We start from the raw sequence: 25,470 nt of genomic DNA on the forward strand, positions 1-25,470 counted from the left end.
CCACTCCTGGGGTTTGCCCCACAACTTCGCTGCCTCTCCGATGCCAGCTTCATGACTAGAATCACTTCCTCCCCTCTTCCCTTCCTTCATGTAGTGAGTGCTAATGGGGGACTCCTTCTGTGCTCAGCACCAAGGATGCATCTGTATCTACCTTTCCCCCCATCATTGAGGAGACTGAGATTTAATGATAAGAGTGATTATTGTCATGCTCTGGGTGAACTGGAGGAGTGGGGCAGGCTGGAGAAGTGGGACCTGGGATCAAATCCCCTGCTGGTATGGGGTGGTCACCTACCCCCTAAAGCAGGTGAAGTCCCCACTTGGAGGGAAGACTAGATGATGATTGTCATCCAGGCAGGATGTGAGTAAGGAATCCAATCTGGGAATCCAGAAGCCTAGGACAATAGCATTTAGCAGGCTTCTAGTTCTATGATGGGAGCTCCAAATAGCAGGGCAAGAGTCCCTGGCTCTTGTGAGAAGTGGGAGTTAGTGAGGACTGAAGTCTGAGTATTGATTGACCTGGGAGAGGAAGGTGGGGACAGAGTAAGAAATAAATCAGAAGTGCACAAATCAAAGTCAGGGGCCAGATTAGAGCCAGATCAGAGGCAATAGTGATGTGCTGCCCAGCCTCTTCAGTGTGGAGTCCCAAATCCTTAAATCCTTGCCTGAGGACAGGGCTGGCCCCAGAGTCAGTGCCTGAGCTCAGCTGACAGAAGTCAGCAGGCGCTGGCAGAATAGGAGGACGTCAGGACAGGAACCGGCAAGGCCTGGCAGCTCCTCCACCCAGAAAGTTTTTAATTTAATAAGTTGATCTGAGATGATAAAGAAGCATCTGATAAATTGCACATCTGCTCTTTGGGAAGGACAAAAGGATGCAACATAAGGATGCTATCATCTCACTCTCTGGGGCCTCATTCAGGCTGACTTACAGCTTGGATTGAAGCCAGAGTTCACTGAGAACTTGAAGGACTGGGAAAAGCAAATTCACCTTTGAGTTGATCTCTATTATGACTACATTTGTCAGAATTTGAAGAAGCGGGGCTGAGAGTCCACCTGGAGCTGTAGAGGATGCACAGCCAGCCAGGCAGATGCTCTTGAGTATGCATCCAGGCAGCTCTGAGCCTCCCAGGCACGAATCTAGGAGCCTGAATCAAAATTGGGAGATTAACTTGAGAGGCTTGGACAAATGAAGAGTTAGGACCTGACACACTAGCCAAGGGTCTTTCAGTTGTAAGATACAGAATTCCACTCAAGATAACTCAAGTGAAAGAGTTTATTGTAACACTATGGTCTCATGGGCATCTAAGGGGTAGAAGCAGAGTATGGCTACAGTTACCACGCAGTTGACCCCTATCAGGGGATTAATTCACCATTTGGGTTAAGGCTCTCGTAACCTAATCGTTTTACTCTAAACCTTCTCGCATTATCTTACACGTGAGCTATTGGGAGACACCTCTTGGGGACAGAAATAGGAATTAGAAAGAAAGGAACAAGGCTGATTTCTCTTCTCAGGGGCCAAAAAATGTCTCTTGTTTTTGCTTCCGTCTCCTCTTGTACTCCTCCCAGTACAACTACCATGCCTAGTTCTACTTCACAGTTCCTCAGCTGACGTGTCCTCCACTGAAATCCTGTGGTACCCTGGTAGGGGTACTGCAGAGGTCCTGAGGGTGGAAGAGATGTCCGAGGGAGGGGGTTTTACAATGAGCCTAGCAGAAGGCTGACAACCTCCCTGGGGGAGGTTGGAGGTAGAAACGAAATAGCAATGGAAGCAGGTAGTGGGTCCAGATCTGTGGCCCAAGAGAAGAAGTAGTGACGGAGCAGTTTCTCATTTGGGGAGGTGGCGGTTGAGCAAATTGACCCCTGTGATAGCCCAGCTTTCTTTGGGGATAACTTGGCTTTTAGGGATAGACCTGGTAATCCCACCCTCACATTGCCATTTATGATGTCATTTTCATGGGAAAATATTTTATGAGTTCCCATCAGCCATATTAATACTCAGAATTTGGGGACACAGCCTTAAAAGAGCTGGAGACCACTTCTACCCGTGGCGGGACCAATCTTTGCTTCTCAGCTTTGACAACACAAAGACTGCCTCACGTTTACAAGCATCATTCTTTTGGTTCTTCTTAATCTGGTTCTACTTCTCTCCTCTCTTTTTTCCTTCAGAGCTGGGGATTGAACCCAGGACCTCACACATGGTAGGCAAGCGCTCTACCACTGAACCACATCTACATTCTGTCTTTAATTTTGCTCTCCTTTGACTATATGATTTATTGAATGGATTGAATGGGGTTTTATGTTTCCTGATCTTAGTATAAATAACGGTTGATGTCTAAAGCAGAATAAAATGAAATAGACTCTATTAAAGTCTTTTTATTTATGTAGACCTCCAATAAATGCCCAATCCCAGTGGCCTAGGTTTAGAAAGCGTTTCTCACCCTGGTGTAAAAGAATGCGATGGTGAATCCTTTTTGATAAAAATGAAGGATGCTTTCATAAGTAATCACCTCTTAACTTTTTTTTTGGTACCAGGGATTGGATTCAGGGGTGCTTAACCACTGAATCACATCCCCAGCCCTTTTTGTATTTTGAGACAGGGTCTTGCTAAGTTCCTTGGGACATCACTAAATTGCTGAGGTTGGCTTTGAATTTGCAACCCTCATCCTCAGCCTCCTGAGTTGCTGGGATTACAGGCATGCACCACCACACCCAGTTCCTTAACCTTTATTTATTTATTTATTTTTTAATAATTTTTTTTAGTTGTAGATGGACACAATATCTTTATCTTATTTATTTATTTTTATATGGTGCCAAGGATCAAACCCAGGGCCTCGCACATGCTAGGCAAGCACTCTACCACTGAGCTACAACCCCAACTCTCCCTTTACCTTTTTTAACCTAGTGTTTTTGTTTTCCTAAAGCGAGGTGCCTTTGTTCTTGAATATCTCAGCCCCTCTTGGTAAGTGCGCTTTGTTAAGTCTGGACGTCAACCTTCCTCGTGCATGTGCTGACTGCTCAAGCATATTTACTGGGCATAACAGACTACAACCCTCAGTTACCAACAATAGAGGAGACTTTGGGGATGTCACTTCACCTTGGGGGACCTCAGCTTCCTTATTGATAAGATGAAGAGTTGGATCAAGAATGAATCTTTTATTTCCTTCATGAGCTCCCTGAATGCAACGTGAATGGGACACGTGGTACCTGCTGCGGTCGTTGCTGATTAGATAACCAAGAGGGCTTGGTTTTCCTTCATCTGATGTCTTGTGGAACTTCAGAACAGTCTGGTTAAATCCCATATAACCTGGGCCCTTCCAGAGACTCTCCAGGAGGCTCCCAGAAATATAGGCAGCAATATGGCTGTGGCCTCCCCTTGTCCCTGCTTAGAAAGCAGTGGCCATGGGCTGGAGGGAGGAGGTTAAGGAAGCCCAGCTTCTCCCGTAGCAGAACAGGAGGGATGGGAAACTGAGTACCGGGTGACCAGTAGGCTGGACCTTCAGATCTGGAGACGGCTTGAGGGGTGGCCGATGGCCTTGCTGGTCTAAGTTTGGGACGTGGCTTCCTATCCTGCTCTCCTGTGGCCAATGTGCAGGATGATCTGGATAAAGCCATGTTTTTCTGGGGCTGTTTTCTGGGTTGTTATTTCTGTGGTTTCCAGGGAGATGCAGAGAGAGAAGGTGATGATGGTGGTGGAGTTGCCAGTGGAATCTCACTCAGTGTTCTGGTCATCTTATTTCCCTTTAGTCCCCTTTAATGACCCTTGCTTGCCCACAAACCATGAGGACAAAACTCCAGCTGGCCTTGGTGCTGAGCCTGTGGACTTTTAAAGCTCCTGCTCCCCTTTGCTTCTGCTTCCCTGGTTCTCCAACACCTTTGCATGCCTGGGGCTTGGCACCTCTGCCCGAGGCCTCCCTCCCTCCCCGACATTAGCAATGCCCATAGGCACGGCTGTCATCCTCCAGCTCAGAGGCCTTAGTGGTCAGCCCACCAGCCAAATCTGGTCTGCAGATGTGTTTTGTTTGTTTTGTAGTGCTTACATTTTTTTGAATTTACTGCCAACATTTAAAAATCTGATTTCTCATAAAAACCCAGAACTCTGGCGTCTCTTGAAAAGTTAGAAGATCTGGCCATGCTGGTCCAGCAATCCCACATGGCAACAATCAACGGGGTTGCATAATGATGGGCTGAACTCTGCAGGGGCAGGTGCTCTGTGGTTTGCCATCGTCCTCACCACTCCCTTGTCATCTTTCACACCCAACCTCTTTCACCCTGAAGTGTTACCTGCCTGGCCCCCAACTTTAGGCATTTGAATTTGCACGCTGGGCCGGTGGGCAAATGGTGCCACCTTGGGCCCTAATTCAGGTCTCATGACACTGGACAAGGTTACTTCTCTCCATCAAGAGAGGAAAATCCTGGAACTTCAACTATGACATGGGATATAGTCCTCCTTGGGGGTTTCTTTTCTTTTTTGTTAAACATTTATTCTCTGGCACCTGTTTATAATGTGGCATGTCATGTCCCAGGCTCTGGATGGCATGGGGTGGGGGGACAGAAAAGGCAGACAGGGGTATAACTCAGTGTTTTACATAGAGGGCTGGTGGCCCTGCATGTGAGTTGGCACCAGAACAGGTTCTTCCTGCCCCAACAAATGCATGGATGGGACCATGAATAGGCGTTAACCTCTCTGACACAAAGGGGCCTTTGCATTTTACTGATAAATGCCATCACCTCAAAGCACTGTTATGTCTTAAAGTGAAGCCCCTACTCCACGGTTGTTCTTCTTTTTTTAAAAAATATTTTTTAAGATGTTGATGGACCTTTATTTTATTTTATTTATTTATTTATTTTTTTTAAATTCACTTGCATATTTTTTTTTATTGTAAACAAATGGGATACATGTTGTTTCTCTGTTTGTACATGGCGCAAAGGCATACCATTTGTGTAATCATAAATTTACATAGAACAATGTTGTTTGATTCATTCTGTTATTTTTTCCCTTCCCCCCACCCCTCCCACCCCTCTTTACCCTCTATACAGTACTTCCTTCCTCCATACTTGCCCCCCTCCCTAACCCTAACTCTAACCCTAACACTAACCCTTCCCTCCCCCCCATTATGTGTCATCCTCCACTTATTAGCGATATCATTCGCCCTTTGGCTTTTTGAGATTGGCTTATCTCACTTAGCATGATATTCTCCAATTTCATCCATTTGCCTGCAAATGCCATAATTTTATCATTCTTTATGGCTGAGTAATATTCCATTGTATATATATATATATACCACAGTTTCATTATCCACTCATCAATTGAAGGGCATCTAGGTTGGTTCCACAGTCTGGCTATTGTGAATTGAGCAGCTATGAACATTGATGTGGCTGTATCTCTGTAGTATGCTGATTTTAAGTCCTTTGGGTATAGGTCAAGGAGTGGGAGAGCTGGGTCAAATGGAGGGTCCATTCCGAGTTTTCTAAGGAATCTCCACACTGCTTTCCAGAGTGGCTGCACTAATTTGCAGTCCCACCAGCAATGTATGAGTGTACCTTTCTCCCCACATCCTTGCCAACACCTGTTGTTGCTCGTATTCTTGATAATCGCCATTCTAATTGGGGTGAGATGGAATCTTAGGGTGGTTTTGATTTGCATTTCTAAAATCCCAATGACGTACCTTACAGAAATAGAGCAAGCAATTATGAAATTCATCTGGAAGAATAAGAAACCCAGAATAGCTAAAGCAATCCTTAGCAGGAAGAGTGAAACAGGGGGTATTGCAATACCAGATCTTCAACTCTACTACAAAGCAATAGTAACAAAAACGGCATGGTATTGGTACCAAAATAGAAAGGTAGATCAATGGTACAGAATAGAGGACACGGACACAAACCCAAATAAATACAATTTTCTCATACTAGACAAAGGTGCCAAAAATATGCAATGGAGAAAAGATAGCCTCTTCAACAAATGGTGCTGGGAGAATTGGAAATCCATATGCAACAGAATGAAACTAAACCCATATCTCTCACCATGCACGAAACTAAACTCAAAATGGATTAAGGACCTCAGAATCAGACCAGAGACCCTGCAGATTATAGAAGAAAAAGTAGGTCCAAATCTTCACCTTGTTGGTCTAGGATCAGACTTCCTTAACAGGACTCCCATAGCACAAGAAATAAAAGCTAGAATCAACCACTGGGATAGATTCAAACTAAAAAGCTTTCTCTCAGCAAAGGAAACTATCAGCAATGCGAAGAAAGAGCCTACAGAGTGGGAGAATATCTTTGCCAATCATACTTCAGATAGAGCGCTAATCTCCAGAATCTATAAAGAACTCAAAAAACTCTACTCCAAGAATTCAAATAATCCAGTGGACAAATGGGCTAAGGAAATGAATAGACACTTCACAGAAGAAGATCTACAAGCAATCAACAAACATATGGACCTTTATTTTATTCATTTATTTATAAGTGGTGCTGAGAATCGAACCTAGTGCCTCACATGTGCGAGGCAAGTGCTGTACCACTGAGCCACAACTCCACCCTTCCATAGTTCTTGACCCCAGCAGCCTTCTGTCCTGAAAGGGTACAGGACAGGGAATGGATATCCTTGCTACTCTTTCTGCTTCTCTCCTTCAGGTCTCTGAGGGAGGGCTTGGGTGGACTTCCTCCTTTCTTTGATCTTTTCTTTCTCTGATTTCCTGAGCTCCTTGCTACTCTTATTGTGACCCAGTAAGTGGGGCTGGCCTTTTGAAACATTGGCACATCTTTATTAGTCATTCAGTCATCTCTGCCAAGGCCATGGGATAAAATCCTTCAGAGACTTTTATAAGGACAACTGAGTGCTTCTGAAGCACTTCTGACTGGGCACTGAGAAAATCTTAGCCGCTGAGTCTATCAGTCTATCTGCTGTTCTTCAGAGCTTCAGCTGAAGCTCAGTGTTCAATCTGAACAACCACATAATTTTGGGGGCATGCTTATTGGCATTTCTATCTGTGTTAAAGCATTTTCTGTTTCTATATTAGAACATGTATTATGAATGTTTTCTCTTTAAAGGAATTGCACGCCTGTTTGAAAGAAGGTGATGCTGACGGATTAACACATAAGCAGCGTGGGCTGGGTACTGTGTAGGGTCTGGGGAGACACACCAGCCCTGCCTTCAGTTGCTGGGTGTTTTAGTCAGCTTTTTCACTGCTGTGACTAAAAGATCTGACCAGAACTATCTTAGGGAAGAAAAGTTTATTTGAGGGCTCACAATTTCAGAGGTCTTAGTCCATAGGAGGCTGGCTCTATTCCTCGAGGCTCAAGGTGAGGAAGAACATCATGGCAGAAGAGCGTGGCAGAGAGAAGCAGCTCACATGGTGATCAGAAAGCAGAGAGACTCCACTTGCCAGATACACATATATACCCAAAGTCGTGCCCCACAATTCCCACCCCCTCCAGCCACACCCTACCACTTCAGTTGTCACTCAGTTAATCCCATCAGGGATTAATTCACTAATTAGGTTAAGACTCTCACAGCGCAATCATTTCTCCTCCAAACCTTCTTGCATTGTCTCACATGCGAGCTTTTGGGGGACACCACATCTAAACCATAACACTGGGTAAATTACCACATGACCACTCTGCTTCACACCTCTACTGGCCTGTGCTGAGAAGTCCCTGCCCATTTCTGTTGTCTCTCACCAGGCCAGCTGTGTCTGTTCATGGATTGGATCTTCCCACATTCTGGTAGCTTCTACAGAGAAGGTTTGTGTTCCACAAGCTCCCAGCCACACAGCCCAGGGTTCCTGCAGTCCCTGAGAGAGGGCTTGGAGTCTTCTTTTCCTTTTTTTGGACCTTTTTCTTTCTTTGATTTCCCAAACGGTTCCAGTTTCCTGATGGGTGCCGCCATGTTCAGCCCCACTGGGCCCAGATCTGCTGGCCTGGCCTGGTTCACTTCTTAGTGGGTGACTGTTTTCCATTGATTCATTCTAAATCTGTTAGTAAAAAGGACAAGCTGATGAGGGCTGGTGACAGGTTCAATTCCTGTGTGGACTGGTGAGCTGTCCTCCCCTTCTGTACATGCAGACCAAGGTCCTGAGGGAGCAGGTCCTGAGGGAGTCTGGCACGCATTTATCACAGCCACTGAAAATCACACGTGACATCCAGTCAGGGAGGTGGCAAAGGCATTTGTATGTTTGTATAGTGCTTGAAGCTCTTTCCTGCCCTTTATTAGTATCATTATTAGTTCAACCTAGCACAGCTCTGTGGATCACCAAACAGTTCCTTCTGCCCTTTTATAGTTGGCATGGAGACCCAGGGGAGTCAACTGCTTACCTAAGAACCTGAGTCCAGTCTATCACGTGCTGGGAGAACTCAGGTTCTTGCTGATGTTCTCAGCTGTCCCCTGCTGATGGGCCAGAGTAGCCACTCTTCTCAAGGGCTCCATTTATTACCTCAGAAACTAACACTGGATCTTGAGAGCCAGTTCATTTGCTTCCCTCCTTTGATGAGGTGGAATGCTGAGGGTCAGATGCTTCAGATGATGCATCACTCATGAGCCCATCAGTGAGGACTTGAGGAACCTGGTGGGGTCCTTGGTCCCATCAAAGTGAATGCCTCTTCCCTCTGGCTTCTTTATTGAGGTACAGTTGATCTCATAGTTCACCAATCTGTGAATTCTCCTACTCACAAAACTTCATTTGCAATGCTAAAATCATACAGCACTGTTATGGTTATTCTCTGACATGCAACCTGGAGAATAACTTCTGAGTGGCTGTGTTTGCTCGCTCCCAGCTGAGGCCAGTGATGTACCTTCAGACCATGTTTCAACCCCCATTCTGTGAACAGGGGGTCTTTCTTGTGATGCACTTAGTGCTCTGTTTTTGTTGGTGATTTTGATGTTTAAAATGGTCCCCAAGTATAGTGCTGAAGAGCTGACTAGTGTTCCTGATGGCAAGATGGCTGTGATGGCCTTTTATAAAGCTATGTATTGCTCTCAGGCATGAGTTACGGTGATGTTGCCTGAGTTCAATATGAGTGAATTGATGACCAGTATTAAATGAGGTGTCTTTAAACAGAAATACACATGAAACGAGGTTATCAGTTGGTGGACACGTGGACCTGACACTGTATGGTGTGTTCTATTTAGTAGACTGTACTGTATATTTCTTCCCTCGAGCCATTATTTGGTATTCACTAATTTGGTCTTTGGTATCCAGCAAGTTCATAGAACATAACTACTACAAATAGTGAGAACTGACTGCATCTTCTTTCTGAAGGACCAAAGCACCTAACTGAATATTCTGCATTGTCTGGAGTTTCCCTCCTCCTTCTCTGTTCTGGTTAGAACACTAGAGAAGAAGCAGTGAAATGAGCAAGGACTGGAGTCAGATTTTCTCAGTTCTGCCAGGTTCCAACTGCTGACCCCAGATCTCAGTTTCTTTGTCTGTAAAATGGAAATAGCAATAATACTGGTTGCTTTAACTGAGGCCACTTTGGCTTAAAGTACTGGCTAAGCACATGGTTAGAGATACACAGGATGTTGTCCTGGTCCTCAGGAGGAGGAACATGACTTCCTGGAAGAGGCTGAGGTGGCCTTGCCAGGTTTTGCTCAGGGTTGCAATGGTGGATGCTGCAGGTGGAAGGTGGAGCCTGGTCAGGTGGGACCTGGGCAGTGAGAACAGAGCAGCCCAGGAAGTACACAGTTCAGAGTGGCTGGCAGGTGGGGGAGCACTGGAAAAACTTGTTGGGATCAGACCAGGGGAGACCCAGGGCAGAGGACCTGGACTCATCCTCCACCATCCGCCCTCCTCCCTGACTCTGTGCTGGAAGATCCCGCCCTCCCCTCCCACCTTTCCCTGGAGCTCACCAGCTCTTCCCAGGGAGGCCTCTGGATGCTCATGTCTGCCTGTTTCTCCCACACTGTCTGAGGCATATGAGTTATCATTGTCCATGCATTCCCAGTGCCTAATCTCATGAAGAGCACATTTTAATTACTTGCCCAAATTTTCCAGATAGGTGACCCCTTGCAAAATAAAAATTCAACCTCCACCTGTCTCACCACGATTGAGCAATACCATTACATTTTTGTTTATTTTACTAATTTAGTAGCTGGAAAATGGTGCCTCATTTTTAGCTTTATCTTCATTTCTCAAGACTAAACTTCCATATGATTATATTAGTCAGTTTTGTGTCGCTGTGACCAAAATACCTAACAAGAACAAATTAGAGGAGGGAAAGTTTATTTTGGTTCATGGTTTCAAAGGTTTAGTCCATGGTGGGCCAGGTCCATTGCTCTGGGTCCAAAGTGAGGCACAACATCATGGTGGCAGGGCATGGTGGAGGAGCTCTGCTCCATTCATGGCAGGCAGGAAGCAGACAGAGGGAAGAGGGCAGGGGGCCACAGGGAAGGTGAACCCCTCTGGGGCATGCCTCCTAGAGCCACGCACTCCTGCCTACTGTTACCACTCAGGCCCTTCCAATTAGTAGAGTTGTTGGACCTCTGCACATCCCTGTGACAACACAGGAGCTTTTGGGAGACACCTCATATCCCAACTGTAACAGTGACCATCGACTGCCTTAGTCATTTGGGCTGCTGTAGCAGTACACCTTGGACCGGGTAGCTTATAAACATCAGATATTTGTTTCTTATTGTTGTGGAGGGTGGGAGGTCCAAAACCAAAGCCCTGGCAGATTCCATGTCTTGGGACATAGGTGGCACCTCCTTGGTTCATAGGTGGCACCTCCTCACTGTGTCACACGTGGCAGAGGGGATGTGGGAGTTCTCTGGGGTCTCTTTTATAAGGTCACTAATCAATTTGTGAAGATTCAGCCCTGATGACTTAATTGCCTCCCAAAGGTCCCACCTTCAAATAAAATTAAACAAGGGGTTTGGGCTGGGGAGATAGCTCAGTTGGTGGAGTGCTTGCCTTGCAAGAACAAAGCCCTGGGTTCGATCCCCAGCACCACAGGAAAAAAAAAAAAAAAAAAAGGGGTTAGGATTTCAACATGAAATTTTGAGGGGTACACAGACATTCAGTTTGTAGTATCTAATTAGATTTGTAGGGCCTGGGGATATAGCTCAGTTGGTAGAGTGCTTGCCTCACAAGCACAAGGCCCTGGGTTCTAATCCCCAACACTGAAAATAAAGAATAAAAATAAAAAAAAAGATTTGTAGTTTTTCTTTCACATCTTTGCTCATTTCCTTCATCTCTGTGTCCACTGGATATAGTTTTTCTCACTGATTTGCATAAGCTATTTATGCAGTTTTATTTGTAAATAGTAATTGTTATCTTCAATGCCGATACTTTCCCTTGTATAGGTGATTTGTTTTCATTTTGGAGAGTTCATCTTTCTGACATCAAAGTTTTAAAGATTCTGAAGTTAGATTATCAGACCAAATTTTCTTTTTCTTAAACTTCTCAATTTACAAGATTATTTCTTCAATAACTTTGGGAAATAACTTTCCTTGTTGTCTCTGTGTCTCTGTCTCTCTGTAGTTTTTCTATGCTTTGCTTGTTAGTACTTAAATTTTCTTTTTTACACTTGTCAATCCATTTGGCTTTTTTAGGGAGTGGGTTAGACACCCCTCCCCCAATTTCTGAAACATACTCTCAACACCTCTGTTTTTTATTCTTTCCTCATGTATGGCGATGACTCCTTTATCACATGGTGTGTTTTTATATGTAGTGTTAACAGTTTGGTCCCATTTGTCTGTGTCTCTCCTTGTTAGTTTCTTTATGTGCTTTAATATTACTCTTCAATTTTAGAAATCCTGAAGTATCTCTGTTATAGTTTGGATGTGAGGTGTTCCCCAAAAGCTCATGTGTGAGACAATGCAATAAGGTTTGGAGGAGAAGTGATTGGGTCATAGCCTTAACCTAATCAGTGAATTAATCCCTGATGGAATTAACTGAGTGATAACTGGAGGCAGGTGGGTTGTGGCTGGAGTAAGTGGCTCATTGGAGGTGTGGCTATTTTGTATCTGGAGAGTGGAGTCTCTTTCTCTCTACTTTCTGATCATCATGTGAGCTGGTTCCCTCTGCTACACTCTTTCTGCATGATATTCTGCCTCACCTAGCGCCCCACGGAATGGATCCAGCCTTCCATGGACTAAGACCTCTGAAACTGTGAGCCCTCAAATAAACCTTTCCTCCTCTAGTTGTTCTGGTTGGGTCCTTGAGTCACAGCAGTAAAAAAGTTGATTAAATTAGTCTCATATTGTTTATTCTTCTGGATGACTTTAAGGATCATTTCCTACAAAATATAATAGGATTCCAACAAAACTGTCTTAGAATTTGGGCAGTGAAGGTGTAAAGCCACAGTTTGAGAAGCTAGCACAGATATCCATCCTGCCCACCCATCCGGGAGCAGGACATCTCTTCTTTACTTACTACTTTTACAAATCTTTGCAATAAAAATGTATAATGCTTCTCTGACTGCACACGTTTCCTACTAAGTTTATTGCATGTTGCTTATGTTAACTACTCTCAATGGGCCCTCTCATTATCCTTTTAATCGGCAAATGTCACTGTGTAGAATTGGCAGGTGGGTGCCTTGATCATGTCCCTGAGAACCTTCCCTCCTTCTCCCCTCACATCCACCAGGTACCCAATTATGTCTTGTCACCTAAGCAGCTCTCCTGAGCTTGCCTTCTCTCCTCCCCATGGCCCTGCTGCCCCCTCAGAACATCACCAACAGTGTTGATGTCCCACTGACCTCACATCCTCCCCACTCATCCTCCCCCTTCCCCATCCTCTCTCCCACTGACAGTGCTGTTGGTCCTACACCTCTGATGGGCCAGCACTGCGCCAGTGAAGAAAATGGAGCTTGCATTTTCCAGACTGTGAGGGAGACAGGCTATAAACACACAAGCAAATAAATGAGATCATTGCTGATCCTGCTCAGTGAACCTCAAAGGAAATAAATGGGGGCTGAGAAGATTCTTTCAGCACCTTTCTCATGTGCTTTCAGCTTTTGGTGCAGTTTTTGGTCTTTGGTGTTTCAGGCAAGAATTTAATTGGTGTCTCCTGTGCTCTGGTCCCTGCTGCTCCCTTCCTGCTTCCCCACCAACCATGAAAACTGTGATTCTGACTTCCCCCCAGTGCTGCCACCCGACCACTCCTTCCTTCAGAAATCACCCTTCTCAGAAGCTTCTGGAAATCTGGGTGAAGCAAAATTCCCTAAAGGCCTCTGAGGATCAGCAGTTTCCCCCTAGAGTTTCACGGAACTCTACAGAGCCAAACTCCACTGACTGTTCAGGTGACATCCATTTCTGTGAGGGAAAGAGCAGCCACCCCTTCCTGTCTGTCATTCCCTCCTTCTCACACTCTCCTGACCTGTTGGCCTTGGGTTGGACAGAGACCAGCTGTCACCTGTTGGGCAGGTTCAGGCCAACCCTTCATCTAGGGAAGCTGCGATGCAGCAGGTGGGGGTCTGGGAAGAGCTGCATTTGGGGGAGACAGTGAAGGGTGGCCCAGTCAGGGGGGCACAGAGCTTGGACTACAGCATGGTCATCAAGATATAGGAGGTTTGGCATCTTAAGGTGACCTGAAGAATGATCAGGGCTATGGCCCCTGATGATGTACCAGGCATTGTATTTAGATTGTGCTGTCCACAACCTAGAAGGTTAGATCCTATTGTACCCATTTTCATAGGAAAGAAAACAGGCTCAGAGAAACCAAAGATCACTCAGGTTATAAAGGCTACACAAGTCCACTCCCTCCCATCTGCATTTGTTGAAACCCTTCTTGTCCTTCAGCATCGGCTCCAGCAGCTCCAGCGCCTCCAGCATCACCTGGAGTCCAGGAAGCCCACCTGGACTTCCAAGTTGGGAGTGAGATTTCATTCACCAGTTTGCTCACTCAGCTTCATGCCTCATGGTTCCTGCATGTGGGGTAGTCTGGTTCATAGCTATGTGTCCTTCCAGTATGGTTCAGCACACCTGGAGCTAGGTGCCTTGATTCAAGGCTGGTGGTGAGCCTTGGCCAGAGGTGGGCACCTTGGAGGACTGGGGAATCCTGTGGTTCTGAGCTCAACCAGAATTGAAAAGAGAGCCTTCCTTTGTGTCCAGAGGGGGACTGTTTTCTATTCCTGAGGCAGGACCTACTCAGCCTTCAAGAACATGGGCTGATCCCTGGTTTGGGGACTGAAAACTATTGACTATTGGCACCTGTGTCTAGGGTAGCCCCCTGGTGGTGGGGGAGTGGGTCTGGGGGAGGGGATAGTGGCTTGCTAGAGGCAGTGTCCCTGGGGACTCAGACTCCCACTCCTCCTCTGCCTTATCCGTGCTGCACTGCTCTCTCTTCTCCTCTTCTTCCTGGAGGCGCTGCTCCTGTCTCCTGGGAACTTTATACCCCAGAATATACACAAGGCTTTCTGAAGCCTTAGAACCATCCCTGAGAGGTACACTCAGAAAGCTCTCCCAGTGAACATGATCCTTTGTCTTCTAGATGCCAGGGAGCAAGAACCTGGGATTTTCCTGACCTTTTCTATTAGATAATTAAGGCTGAATTTCTAGCCCTGTGTTGCAAAGACATCTGTGGAAAGGGATGGATGGGTCTGGTATTGCATCTGGGTTTGCCCCTTTGCCTGTGTTAAAGTTTTCTAAGCCTCAGTTCTCTCATTTGCAACTAAATCTAGCCAAAGTCCTTACCTTGTAAGAACTGTATTAAGAAGTAAATGAGAAAATACAGGTAAGGCAGCATTTGGCATATGCAAAGTATCCAATAATCATTAATTAGACTCTTCACAATGCCAGCCTGCAATTTGGGAACAATTACACAGGGAATCTTGGTCAATCAGCTCAACTTCCCCAGGGATAATAGGATGACCATATATAAACTGGTCACATGAGCCTTTTCTTAATTAATCAGTGAATTTTTTGTACTTTTACTTAATATTTCAATTGTTATGGGTAAGCAGCACCATATGGGGAAAGATTTAAAGAAATTTTATGCCTGGTTATGGTGGGACCCCTTCCTTTCACTGATTGTCAGTGACCATCAGTGGATTCTCAGCCTGAGCTTGGTTTCATTAAGTCTGCTTTAAGGAGAATCTGAACTTTTTCCTTGATTTGTGATGCTTGAAGTATAATAACATGTCTTGTCTCTATACCATATTGCTTTACTCCATTCTGTTCCTTCAGACTTCAGAAGAGTTTGGGAGTCAATAATAACAATTAATAGTAATAGTAACTAATTCAGTGACTGCTGATGAAAGCCAGACAGTACTATCTGCTCTGTGCATATTATTCCTTTCTTAATCTTAGTAACAACCTTATGAGTTGGTTTAGTTTTTATGCAGCCGTAAATAATGGACACAGCCAAGAAGCCAAGATCAGGCTAAGTACAAACAATATGGACCAAGGAGACAAGGATACCTGAAGTTCAGGGGTCAGGAGAGAACTGGAGGTTTGAAGGCAGGTGAGCAATAGGTATCCCAGAGCATGCCTATGCAGAAGGTCTGGTGGTAACTCATCCAGCAATCGGGGAACAGGAGGAATGCAGATACAAGGATTCAGGATGAACAGAGTGTCCAGTGTCAAACAAATGGACAGCTGGCTAGAGACTCTTGGAAAAGGAGGGCTCAAATTTGCAAGATTAAAAGGTCTCCCAAGAGTCTCTACCTAGGGCAGGAGAAGTTCTAGGCCTCATCAGTCAGTGCCAGGATGTAGGTATTTGCCCATGAACTTGACTGGAAAAGGAAAGGTTGGATCTTGGAAGAGGCCACCAACACTGGTTGAGAGAAGGTGCTGAGAAGCATTCCTTGTTCTCATCAATGAGCTTTCCTCTCTTCACCTTGCCAAGGTGTGGACTCTTTCTTTCTGTGATCAGAGCAGAAAAAAAGGTTAGATTACAACTTTTTCATCTGCATGAACACATCTGTTTTTGTTCTTAACCTGTCAGAAAAAGGTTTCCCTGGCATCTGTTTGTGTGTGTGCATGCTTGTGGACACCCACATGTGTGGTACACTATAAACTGCAGAGCACACATTCTTAGGCGAAGTGTATACTGTTATCTAGTTTTTCCTTTAAGAAAATCCTTTTACTTGCTAATTATGAAAATAATGTGTTGAACAAAAATTGGAAGTTGCAAAATGTATATAAGGAAATGAACTTCACCGGACAATTGCCAACCAGAGATGATGACAATGGTCATTGTGGGTATTTCCATCCAGTATGTTTCCCCAGGTTTTTTTTTTTTTTTTTTTTTTCCTAATGTGCCTTCTATGAAATTAGAATTATACAGGCTTCTATAGGAATCCTACTGTGTACTATTGCCTAACTTTTTTCTTTTACTTACATATGACATTTTTCCATTTAATAAACTTCTAAAACTGTTTAAAAGGTGACAGTGTTCCATTATATCATAATTTATGCCCTTTGGGGGTAAGGTTGTTATAGTCTTTTTTATTATATTAAAAAAAGCATTGAGATGAACTGCCTTGTCTTCATTACCAATTAATTTATAGTACAGATACCTAGAAATCATATTACTGCCTTGTTTAAAAGATTTTGACACATCTTTCACAATTACTTCATAAAATATTACCAGTTTATGGCACTTCTTCATCAGAAGTGTATAAGAATTCCCATTTTATTATACACTTGCCAATATTAAGTCATTGCATTAACAAAATCTGGCAATGATCTTTTAACTCATGTTCCCTTTTCCTTCTGTAGCATTTGAAATTTGGCATGGATATAAGAGTGACTTGGCATTGAATTGCTTAAGATTACACATTAATTACCATAGTGATTGCCTTGTTTGTTCCTAAATCAACTTTTAAAGGAGATCTGCCTTTTTTTTTTTTTTTTTTTCCTAATGAATAAGCAAAACCTCAGTTGAACAGTTATGTCTTGTAGGTAGTTTTCAGACAAAGGCATGCAGATGTTTCATCCCCCAGTCTTGCCCCCAGAATGTGGCTCGGGCCACACCTGTGCACATCTGAAGTAGAGGGCAGGGTCACAGGCATGGATTCTTGAGTCAGATGGACTCTCTTGGCAGTGCAAATCCAACCACTGACTAGTGGGGTGACCTTGGCCAACTTATTCACTTATTCATGAACCTCAGGTTACTGTTCTGTGAAAGAGGAATAATATTACTTACTCTCAGGATTGCTGTACATAATATGTGTGACCAAAGGGCCCAGCAAATTAAGACAAGGTTGTGAAGGGAAGGCTCACTCAGGTGACCCTCTCAGGTGTCAGTTCCCATATGCTGGCATTACACCCCAGCTCCATCCACACTGGACTCTGCATTTTCCTTTCTCAGGAAGTTTTTTTTTCCTTGAAGTTTTGGGTTGTTTTTTGCTAACACTCTCCTCAAATGTCCACTTCTTGTTACTTAGCTCAGATGTCACCTTCTCAGAGAGACCCTTCCTGGGCTTCATTCCCCATCACTCTTTCATAAAACTGTTTTAAGTTTCTTCAAAGTGATTCATCACTCCTCGCAATGATGTCATTGTTTATTGCCAATCTTAAGCCCCTCCCTTAGAAGCAGGCCCCTGGGCACTGTCTGCAGGAACCCAGAGCAGGTGCTTACCCAAGAGTTATTTGAAAAGAATGGACTAGAAACAAAATTGTTTTTAGGATCTTGTGCTGAAGATTATTTTTTGTTTTCTTAGAGCAAAGCAAAGCAATTTTATGCTAGATTTACCTGTGATGGGTCAAAGGTGTAAATACAGCTATTAAAATCAGTAAACACAAGAACTGAGTCTTCCCTAGCAGGGTGGCTTTGACATATGATATAGTTGAAGGGTTTGAGTACCAGACTGATCCAGACTAACCATCTTAACCTCTGCACTCAAAGACTGTGAGTACTCTAAGCCTCAGTTACCCTGCATGTAAAATGGGAATAATACCCACAGATTGGCTTGAGGATTAAATACACAACATATGTGATGTGCCTTCAAATGATCAGCAGTTAAAAAAAGGCAAGTAATCTTGTGTTTAAGAAAACCAAGGATCGAGTCATGTCATGCCTTAAGAATGAGGAACAAAAGGAATAATTAATATGTTTCTTTATGAATTTCCATATTAATGAATATTCATAGCCACTATTGTTCAAATGGGCAATATTGATCTATGGCACAAGGGCTTTGGAAAAGCCTACCTGTCTAGGCTCTCTGTCTTTGGATGTATATCGTTAATATTTCATTAATTATGGTGGAGGGGTGTTGTGTGTACATCAATGTATCGTATGATGCATATAATTAAAGGCACTTTTTGTTGGGAGCGGAAGAAAATTGGGCTTTCCCAAAGAAAAGCAGCTTGCTCCCAAAGTTGCTAACAGATTGCTTCTTAATTGAACTTGGGAGGTGAATTATATGGTGAATTAGAAAAAAGAACAACTCTGAATTTAGTGAATTGTTCCATAAAGGAAACTGTGGGATTGAATTGCAAATGCTGGATAGAAACATTTCAGCGGGGGCCCCATGCATCACGGGCCGCTGACCTCTGCTGTGTTTCAGTGAGAGCCCAAACAGGCCCGAGCTCTCTTTTCAAGGCCTGGAAGGCATTCTTTCCCAGAGACCAGCTGTAAGCCTGGGTTTCTTATGCAAAGGAGACGTTTGAATAAACCCCTGTGACTAATGAAATCTACAAGGTCTTTGCATATCCTCTCACTGAAGAGGTAATTAAGCAAAGACCAAATATGGGGAGATATCTGTTTCACATTTTTTTTTAAATCTTGCAATCATACTCCAGGAAAAAATTATCTCCATACCCAGGACACTTCCTTCTTTGCTACCAGTCTTTGTCTGCATCAGGCTGTTACCTCTCTTCCTTATTCTGTGGTGCCTATATCTGTAGTCACAGCTGAGTCTCACCTGTCTTACACATTAGCTAGCTTTTACAGAAGACAGAGGAACACCCTGTTTTACACATTAGCTAGCTTTTACAGAAAACAGGAGCACATTTCATCCATTTAGAGGTGAGAAATGGCTTTTCCTAGAGTTTGAGGGGTCTGCCCCCAACTCCACATCTTCCATTCCCGGTGAGCTTTGGACAAGGGAGATCAGCTCTAAGGAAATGAGATGAAGTCTCCTCTGACAGGATTCTGAGTGGCCAGGCTCCACCTTGACTGCACCTCAGGATCACCCAGGAAGATTTTCAAAGTTCCTGTGCCCAGACCTTGTCCCAACCAGTTAAATAAGAGCCTCTGGGATTGGGGCCCAGACCGCAGTACTTTTTTCAGAATTTTTTTCCCAGATCATTCAAAATTGCAGCCAAGGTTGGGAGTCCTTGTTCCAGGAATAGCTGCCTTCCTCTCTCTCCATAAAAGCAGATAAGGACAAATTTTTCCAGTGGTAAAACTGAGCTAGGAATTATAGTTCTTCTCTTAAATACTGGTTCATTTGTTTTCTTATCCTCCCCTCCATCATTTGTTACTGAGTACCTGCTGTGTGCCAGGCCTGGTGTGGTATTCTTGGTTGGCCAGAAGTTAAGTCTCTTCCTTCTAGGTGCTGGAAGCTAAAAACTAGCCCACAGGGATTCTGCAAAGGAGATCCCAGTACCTTATGGTGAAGGATGTGAATGAGCCAGGGAACTATGGAAGTGCAGAAGACAAGGGCTTCTGGTCCGAGAGGAGGACCTGGCAGCTTCCCAGAAGTGGTGCCTGAATGGAGACTTGAAGGACCAGTAAGATTTGGGCAGGCGGAGGTTGTAGTAGCTAAGAAAGCTGAAAAGGAAGAGGAAAGTAGAAATTCAGTCACTATATGCTTTGTGTGGCTAAGCTTGAAGCGGGAGTGGGAAGTGGCAGGAGATGAAGAACATGGACTCCAAATAGATCCCACTGGAGCACACTGGAAAGTTGAGGTTTGCTGTCCTTCTGAGAAAAAAGATGGAGCTTGCGTCTCTTGAGGATAAGGACAGGGGAGGGATTTATGTTCTTAACTACCATGACCCCAACCATGTCTTTGACCCACTGGACAAAAAACCTTATGGCTTTTGGGAATAAATGGCCCCTACCAGGTGCCTCCCCTGTGCTTGTCCTCATTCCTGGGGAAGGAGCACAGGTGTGAGGTGAGACAGCACCCACTTCTACCATTACCAGTACATCTCTGCACCCTCAGAACAGGCAAGTCACACACAAAGGCCCTCATCTGTAACATGGGCATGGTTCATGGCCCATGTGTTAATAGGTCTTTATGAGGCTAGAACTGGAAAACTCCAGGCAAGGAAAGTACTTAGCACTGTTCTTAGGACTTGGTCAGCACCATGACTAGCAGTTAGTACACTCAGTGCTCGTTTACTTAGGGCACTTGGTTTTCCCCACCTCCAGAGTTTCTGCACCTGCTCTAACCCCAAGCACCGGAGAGCCAAGTAAATAAGGATCTTCCTCCCTTCCTCTGCCTGCTGCAGAGGTAGCAGTCTCTCCCAGCCTTGACTCCTCCATCACAGCCTGTGACTCCCCTGCAGCCAGGACTGTGTCCACACACAGCTAGTGCGCTCCTGCTCTCTCTCTTCCTTTTTGTAGGAACCAAGTAAGTCTAAATTGCTGACCATCAATACTGGGCTTGCACTGCAATACGGATTCTTATTTCAAATCTCAGCTCCCACGTTCCCTTGCTGCTTTTCACCTTTTTTTTCTTTTTCTTTTTCTTTTTCTTTTAGTGCTGGCGATGGAACCCAGGGGAGTTCTATTACTAAGCTACATCCATGGCCCTTTTCTAATTTTTATTTTGAGACAGGGTCTCACTAAGTTTTCTAGACTGGCCTCAAACTTGTGGTCCTCCCACCTCAGCCTCCTGAACCACTGGGATTATAGGCATGCACCACCGCTCCCAGCCCTGTCCACCTTTAGTATCCCCTCTCACATACGAAGCTGGTGTAGTTACAAAGCTCTTTCCTCATCCCCTGGCTTCTATCTAGATCACTCAAAAGTCAAAGTCCTAAAAATGACCAGCAAGGCCTCACATGAGCTGCCCAGGCAGACCCCCACTGCCCACAGACCTCATGGCCTTTCACTCTCTTGCTAGCTCTTTCCATTCCAGTCATACCCACCTCTCTATTGCCAGGCACCCTCCTGCCCCAGCCTTTGCACCTGCTGTCCCCTCTTCCCCAGAAAGCCACAGACTTGCCCCTGCTCTTTCCAGACTCTGCTTTTCTACCTTACCTGAAATGGAAAACCCTCGTCCTTAGCATTCCCTGTTCCCCTCACCCTCACTTACTTTCTTCACAGCACTTATCAACAGCTGTCTTAAGTATTTAGCTGTCTATTTGTTTATTGCTTTCTTCCCTTCCCTGCATTAGAATATAATTTCCATGAGGTCAGGGTAGAGTTTCTTCAGTGTCGTATCCTGAGCAGCAGAAACAGCGTCTGGCACGTAGCAGGTGCTGGATAAATATTTGTTGAATGAACGAATGCCTAAACAAACCTATTACCTCATTTGATCCTTGCAACAGCCCATTTGACAGATGAAAGATGCTACAGCCCAAGTTCTTATCCACAGTTGCTCAGAGAGCGGAGGCAGGCTGGCCCCGGAGCCCCGCTACAGCTCGCCTTCCCTCCGCAGATGGCACATTCCTGGGCTGGTGAACCATTTCAGACCATCAGGATTTCCCCTGACCTTTAGCCTGAGAGGAAATGATATCGCAACTGGAAGAATCCCCCGAGGGCCGGGAGCTGGCAGCGGAGGCCCCGGCAGCTGCAGGGAGTGTGTGAGTGGATTCCCGAGTTGGCCAGAAAGGCAGCGGAACGAGCAGGATGCAGCACGGAGCCTCCTGTCCCCGCCTGGCGTTACTGGGACCTTTCTCTACAGGAGGCCCCGCAGCTGCAGCCCCTGCAAGGTCAGAGTCATGGGAGGGAGGGAAAGAGTCCTGCTGGTCAGGAGGCTGTAGGAGCTGGTGTGAGGGGCTGCGTGGTGGGCTTCGGTGGCCCAGGGATTAGATTGTATGCTGGGGAGAGTTGCTGCTTAAGCAGCGCTGGACACCGATCAGCTGTGGCACAGGGAAGATCAAGGGGTTTCTGACCAGCAGACTATGTCCTGACCTCAGCTCCCCTTATTGGCTGGGTGACTCTGAGCTAATCACTCTAGGGTGTATTTTCCTCTGTAAAATGGGGGTTACACTCTACCTACCACAGAGTGTTCTAATGTGGATCAAAGGGGAATGCAGGGGAAATGCTTTATAAGCTGCAAGTTCCTAAACAAATTAAAATATATATATACTTTATATATATATATATATATTTATAAGATACATATATATAAATATTATATTTTCTTATAAATAGATTATCCTTTGATCCTTTGGGAGTTTCCATGTGACTTCATGTGTGCAATTGTCTCTTCTGGGCAAAAGTCTGCTGCCCTACCTACCAGTCATTGGTGATCCCTCTCATCCAGTCCTCTAGCTCCTGCTGTTGGCTCTGCCCCCAGCTAGATTTCTGATGAGCAGGGACCCAGCACCTCTACTGCAGTGTGCTGTCCAGGCCTCAGCCAAGCTCCTAACTGATCAGCTGCTTTCCACTTCTGCCTACCAATACCCAGAGCAATCTTAAAACACACACACACACTCTTCCCTCTCCTGTTTCAATTCTTCCACAGGGTGGTGACGAAGAGACTAAAGTCAAAGGTCACAGCATGCCTGGCAGGGCCCTGCCTCCCCTTCGGGCCTTACCCATCTCCACATGGCAAGCCCACTCTGGATCCAGGTTCTTTCTCCATCCTTCCTTCTCCTGAGGATGCTCTGGCACAGATCTCCACGTGGCCGGGTCCTGCTTGTCTCAGATTTCAATCCCTGTGTCACCTCTCCAGAAGGGCTTTCTCAACCACCTTACAAATGACTCCTCCAGTCCCCCTCTGCACACACTGAATTGGATCTTCAGGGCATTTTCTGAAACTGCAATTATCTTCTTCATTTGTTTTCTCATCTACTGTTTATTGTCCAGTTTCCTCTTTAGAATGGATACATCTCGAGGACAGGAACCCTGTCTGTGTTGTTCACAGCTGGACTCACAGTGCTTGGAACTGTACCTGACACATAGTAGGACTAGGAAACACTTGGTGATTGACATCATCCTGGTGGAGATCAATGTTAACTTGGTGTAGGGATGGTGGCCACTAGCAAACACACACCAGCTTCACTGTCCTTGGTGGATACAGGATCTGCACAATCTAATTTTTATAGGAAACAGCAGTTTCTTCAAGGTGACTCTCCCCTAGGGGAAACCAGAATTCATAGAGAATACCCAGAACAGCAGGACAGCAGCAACTGCATTCCTTCTGGGTGGGCCCCAGACAAGACAGCTTCTGCTCTGCTTTTGTGCTGACTTGCTTTCTCTTTTCTTCTTTTCTTTTCTTCTCTCTTTCTTCCTTCCTTTCTTTCTATTTGTTCTAATTAGTTATACATGACAGGAGAATGCATTTTGACACACATACATAAATGGAGTATAACTTCTCTTGTTGTACATGATTTGGGGCTTCCTTATGGAGTAGGGGTCAGAAAGTGGACTTTGGACTTGCCTCTTTACTTTCTAAATTTGACTCCAAGTGCTTTTGAGTTGATCAAGGAGAGTAATACTCTAATTTGTGAACGATATGCATGTTTATAAAATAAAAAACTGGTTATCTTTTTGCTGTAGTATCTAGAACAGTGCCCATCACATAGTAGGTGCTCAATAAACCTTGGTAGAACAAATCACTACTGGTGACCAGTTGTGGTCCTTCATTCCTGAAACTGGTGCAGAGAAGGCTGATGTGTCCTCCTCTTTCTTCTCCCTGTTCTTATAGGTGGACTTGAAGAGCAGCCATCTGAGAGCTGGACAAACGCTACTGCCTTGAATGCCAGCAGCCAGGAAGCTAGAAAGGGTAATGTATGTGAGGCCCTCACCAGGTCTTTGGGTATCTTTTATATTTTTTAATGGCAAAAAAACATAACTGCAAATTTACCATTTTGACCATTTTAAGGTGCACCATTTAGTGGCATTGAGTGCATTCACAATGTGGTGTGGCCATCCCCACAATCTATCTAGTTCCAGAACTTTTTCATCACCCCCAAAGAAGAACACAAACCCATTAATCTGTCCTCACATTCTACTTCCCCAGTCCCTGGCTTTGGCCAACTCTTATTGATCCTCTTCCTTACTCTGTCAACCACTGAAATAAACACTAAGCCCTGCAGTCTGTGGGCTTGAGGTACACTTTCCCTTGGTGGAGAGGGGCTTGCTTGACAGAGAAAGGGTTGGAATGGCAGCATTTGGTGCTAGATCTGCACAGTCATCAGTTGAAGTCTGTGTGCTTGGCCTGACTTTTCTCTCTGGCACTCAGCTTGCAAGTTGAAGCCCCTGAAGGCCTGAGAGGAGAGATGACAAGGTGAGGGAATCAGGCAACTCAAGGAATGAGTGGGCCTGGGAGGCCAGCAAGAGGCACAGTGGGGTGGGGATGGAGGGGCAGCATAGACCAGAGACCCCGAGGCTGCTGAGGGAGGGAATGGGTGAGGTAGCAGGTTGTTTGTGGACAGGGGCCACCTGTCAGCCTGGAAGTACCCCCATGGCCTGTTCACACACAAGACTCAGACATAAGTGTGGCCTACTAGTCCTGAGAGCTTCTGGCCTAGAGATCACTGGAGGCATCTCATTTCCAGAGAAGCCTTTCTTGTTCAGAGTGGGGACAAAGGTGAGAGCCTGCAGGACTCTCCTCTGGCTGTGGCCTTCGGGACTTGGCTTATGGTCAGCAATGGCATTTCTTCTACATAAAGCGAACTGCAGAACAAAGGAATAATTTTTAAATACTAGAATCCTTTGTTTCAAGGATGCCTTTGGAGGGATGAAATAGAAATGATTATTTGACTTACTTTATGCTTTTGCTTTAATGTTAACTTTCGTACATATACATATGTATATATAATTTCATGCACATTCCCACAATGCATAAATGTGAAAATGTCATCATACACTATTTCTTAGTGTTGCCCTTTATTCTTTTCCCTTTCATTTGGTACCTCCTTCTCTTCTTTGGCCCCTACCACCCCTCTCCTCTCTCTGGGATGATGTCCGCTAATGACTTTGTGTGCACCATGCACCTATGTTGACATATACACTTACATAGAACTATACATATATAAGAAGACATAAACATACCCAGATAGAGGCTTTGTCATTTTAAACTTGATACATATTTTTAAATGCATCTTGCTTTTCTCATCAATTACCTCCTGGAAAATGCCTAGAAGTTACTTGTTTTAACTTAAATTTATCCTTTTGAATAGTTGCAAAATATTCCTGGAAGGGATGGATCATAATTTATTCAATTGTTACTTTCTTAATTAGCATTCACTTCACTTCTGGTTCTTGTCTTTATGAGCAATACCTGCAGGAGACATTTCTGACAGATAGCCTTTTACATTTAGTATGTTTAAAAAAGATGCTGCTAGATTGCATGTCTACAGTTGTGACAATTCACCTTTCCCTAGCAACATAAAAGTGTGCCCCTTTCCCCAGATTCTCACTAGCACTAGGTGTTGTCAGTGTTTTTAACCAGTGAAGAATAGCTTAT

The 25,470-nt window shown here is 44.8% G+C and overlaps 1 protein-coding gene across 1 annotated transcript in view; it reads left to right on the plus strand.

The window, feature by feature from the left end:
- TLL2 (tolloid like 2) overlaps positions 1-25,470 on the plus strand; it is a 123,537-nt gene that overhangs the window by 37,982 nt on the left and 60,085 nt on the right. The window contains 1 exon segment of the mRNA XM_079137998.1: positions 23,707-23,784. Within this exon segment, the coding sequence (XP_078994124.1) occupies positions 23,707-23,784 (78 nt within the window).

Source organism: Sciurus vulgaris, assembly GCF_902686455.1.
Source record: "Sciurus vulgaris genome assembly, chromosome: 4".
Taxonomy (NCBI): domain Eukaryota; kingdom Metazoa; phylum Chordata; class Mammalia; order Rodentia; family Sciuridae; genus Sciurus; species Sciurus vulgaris.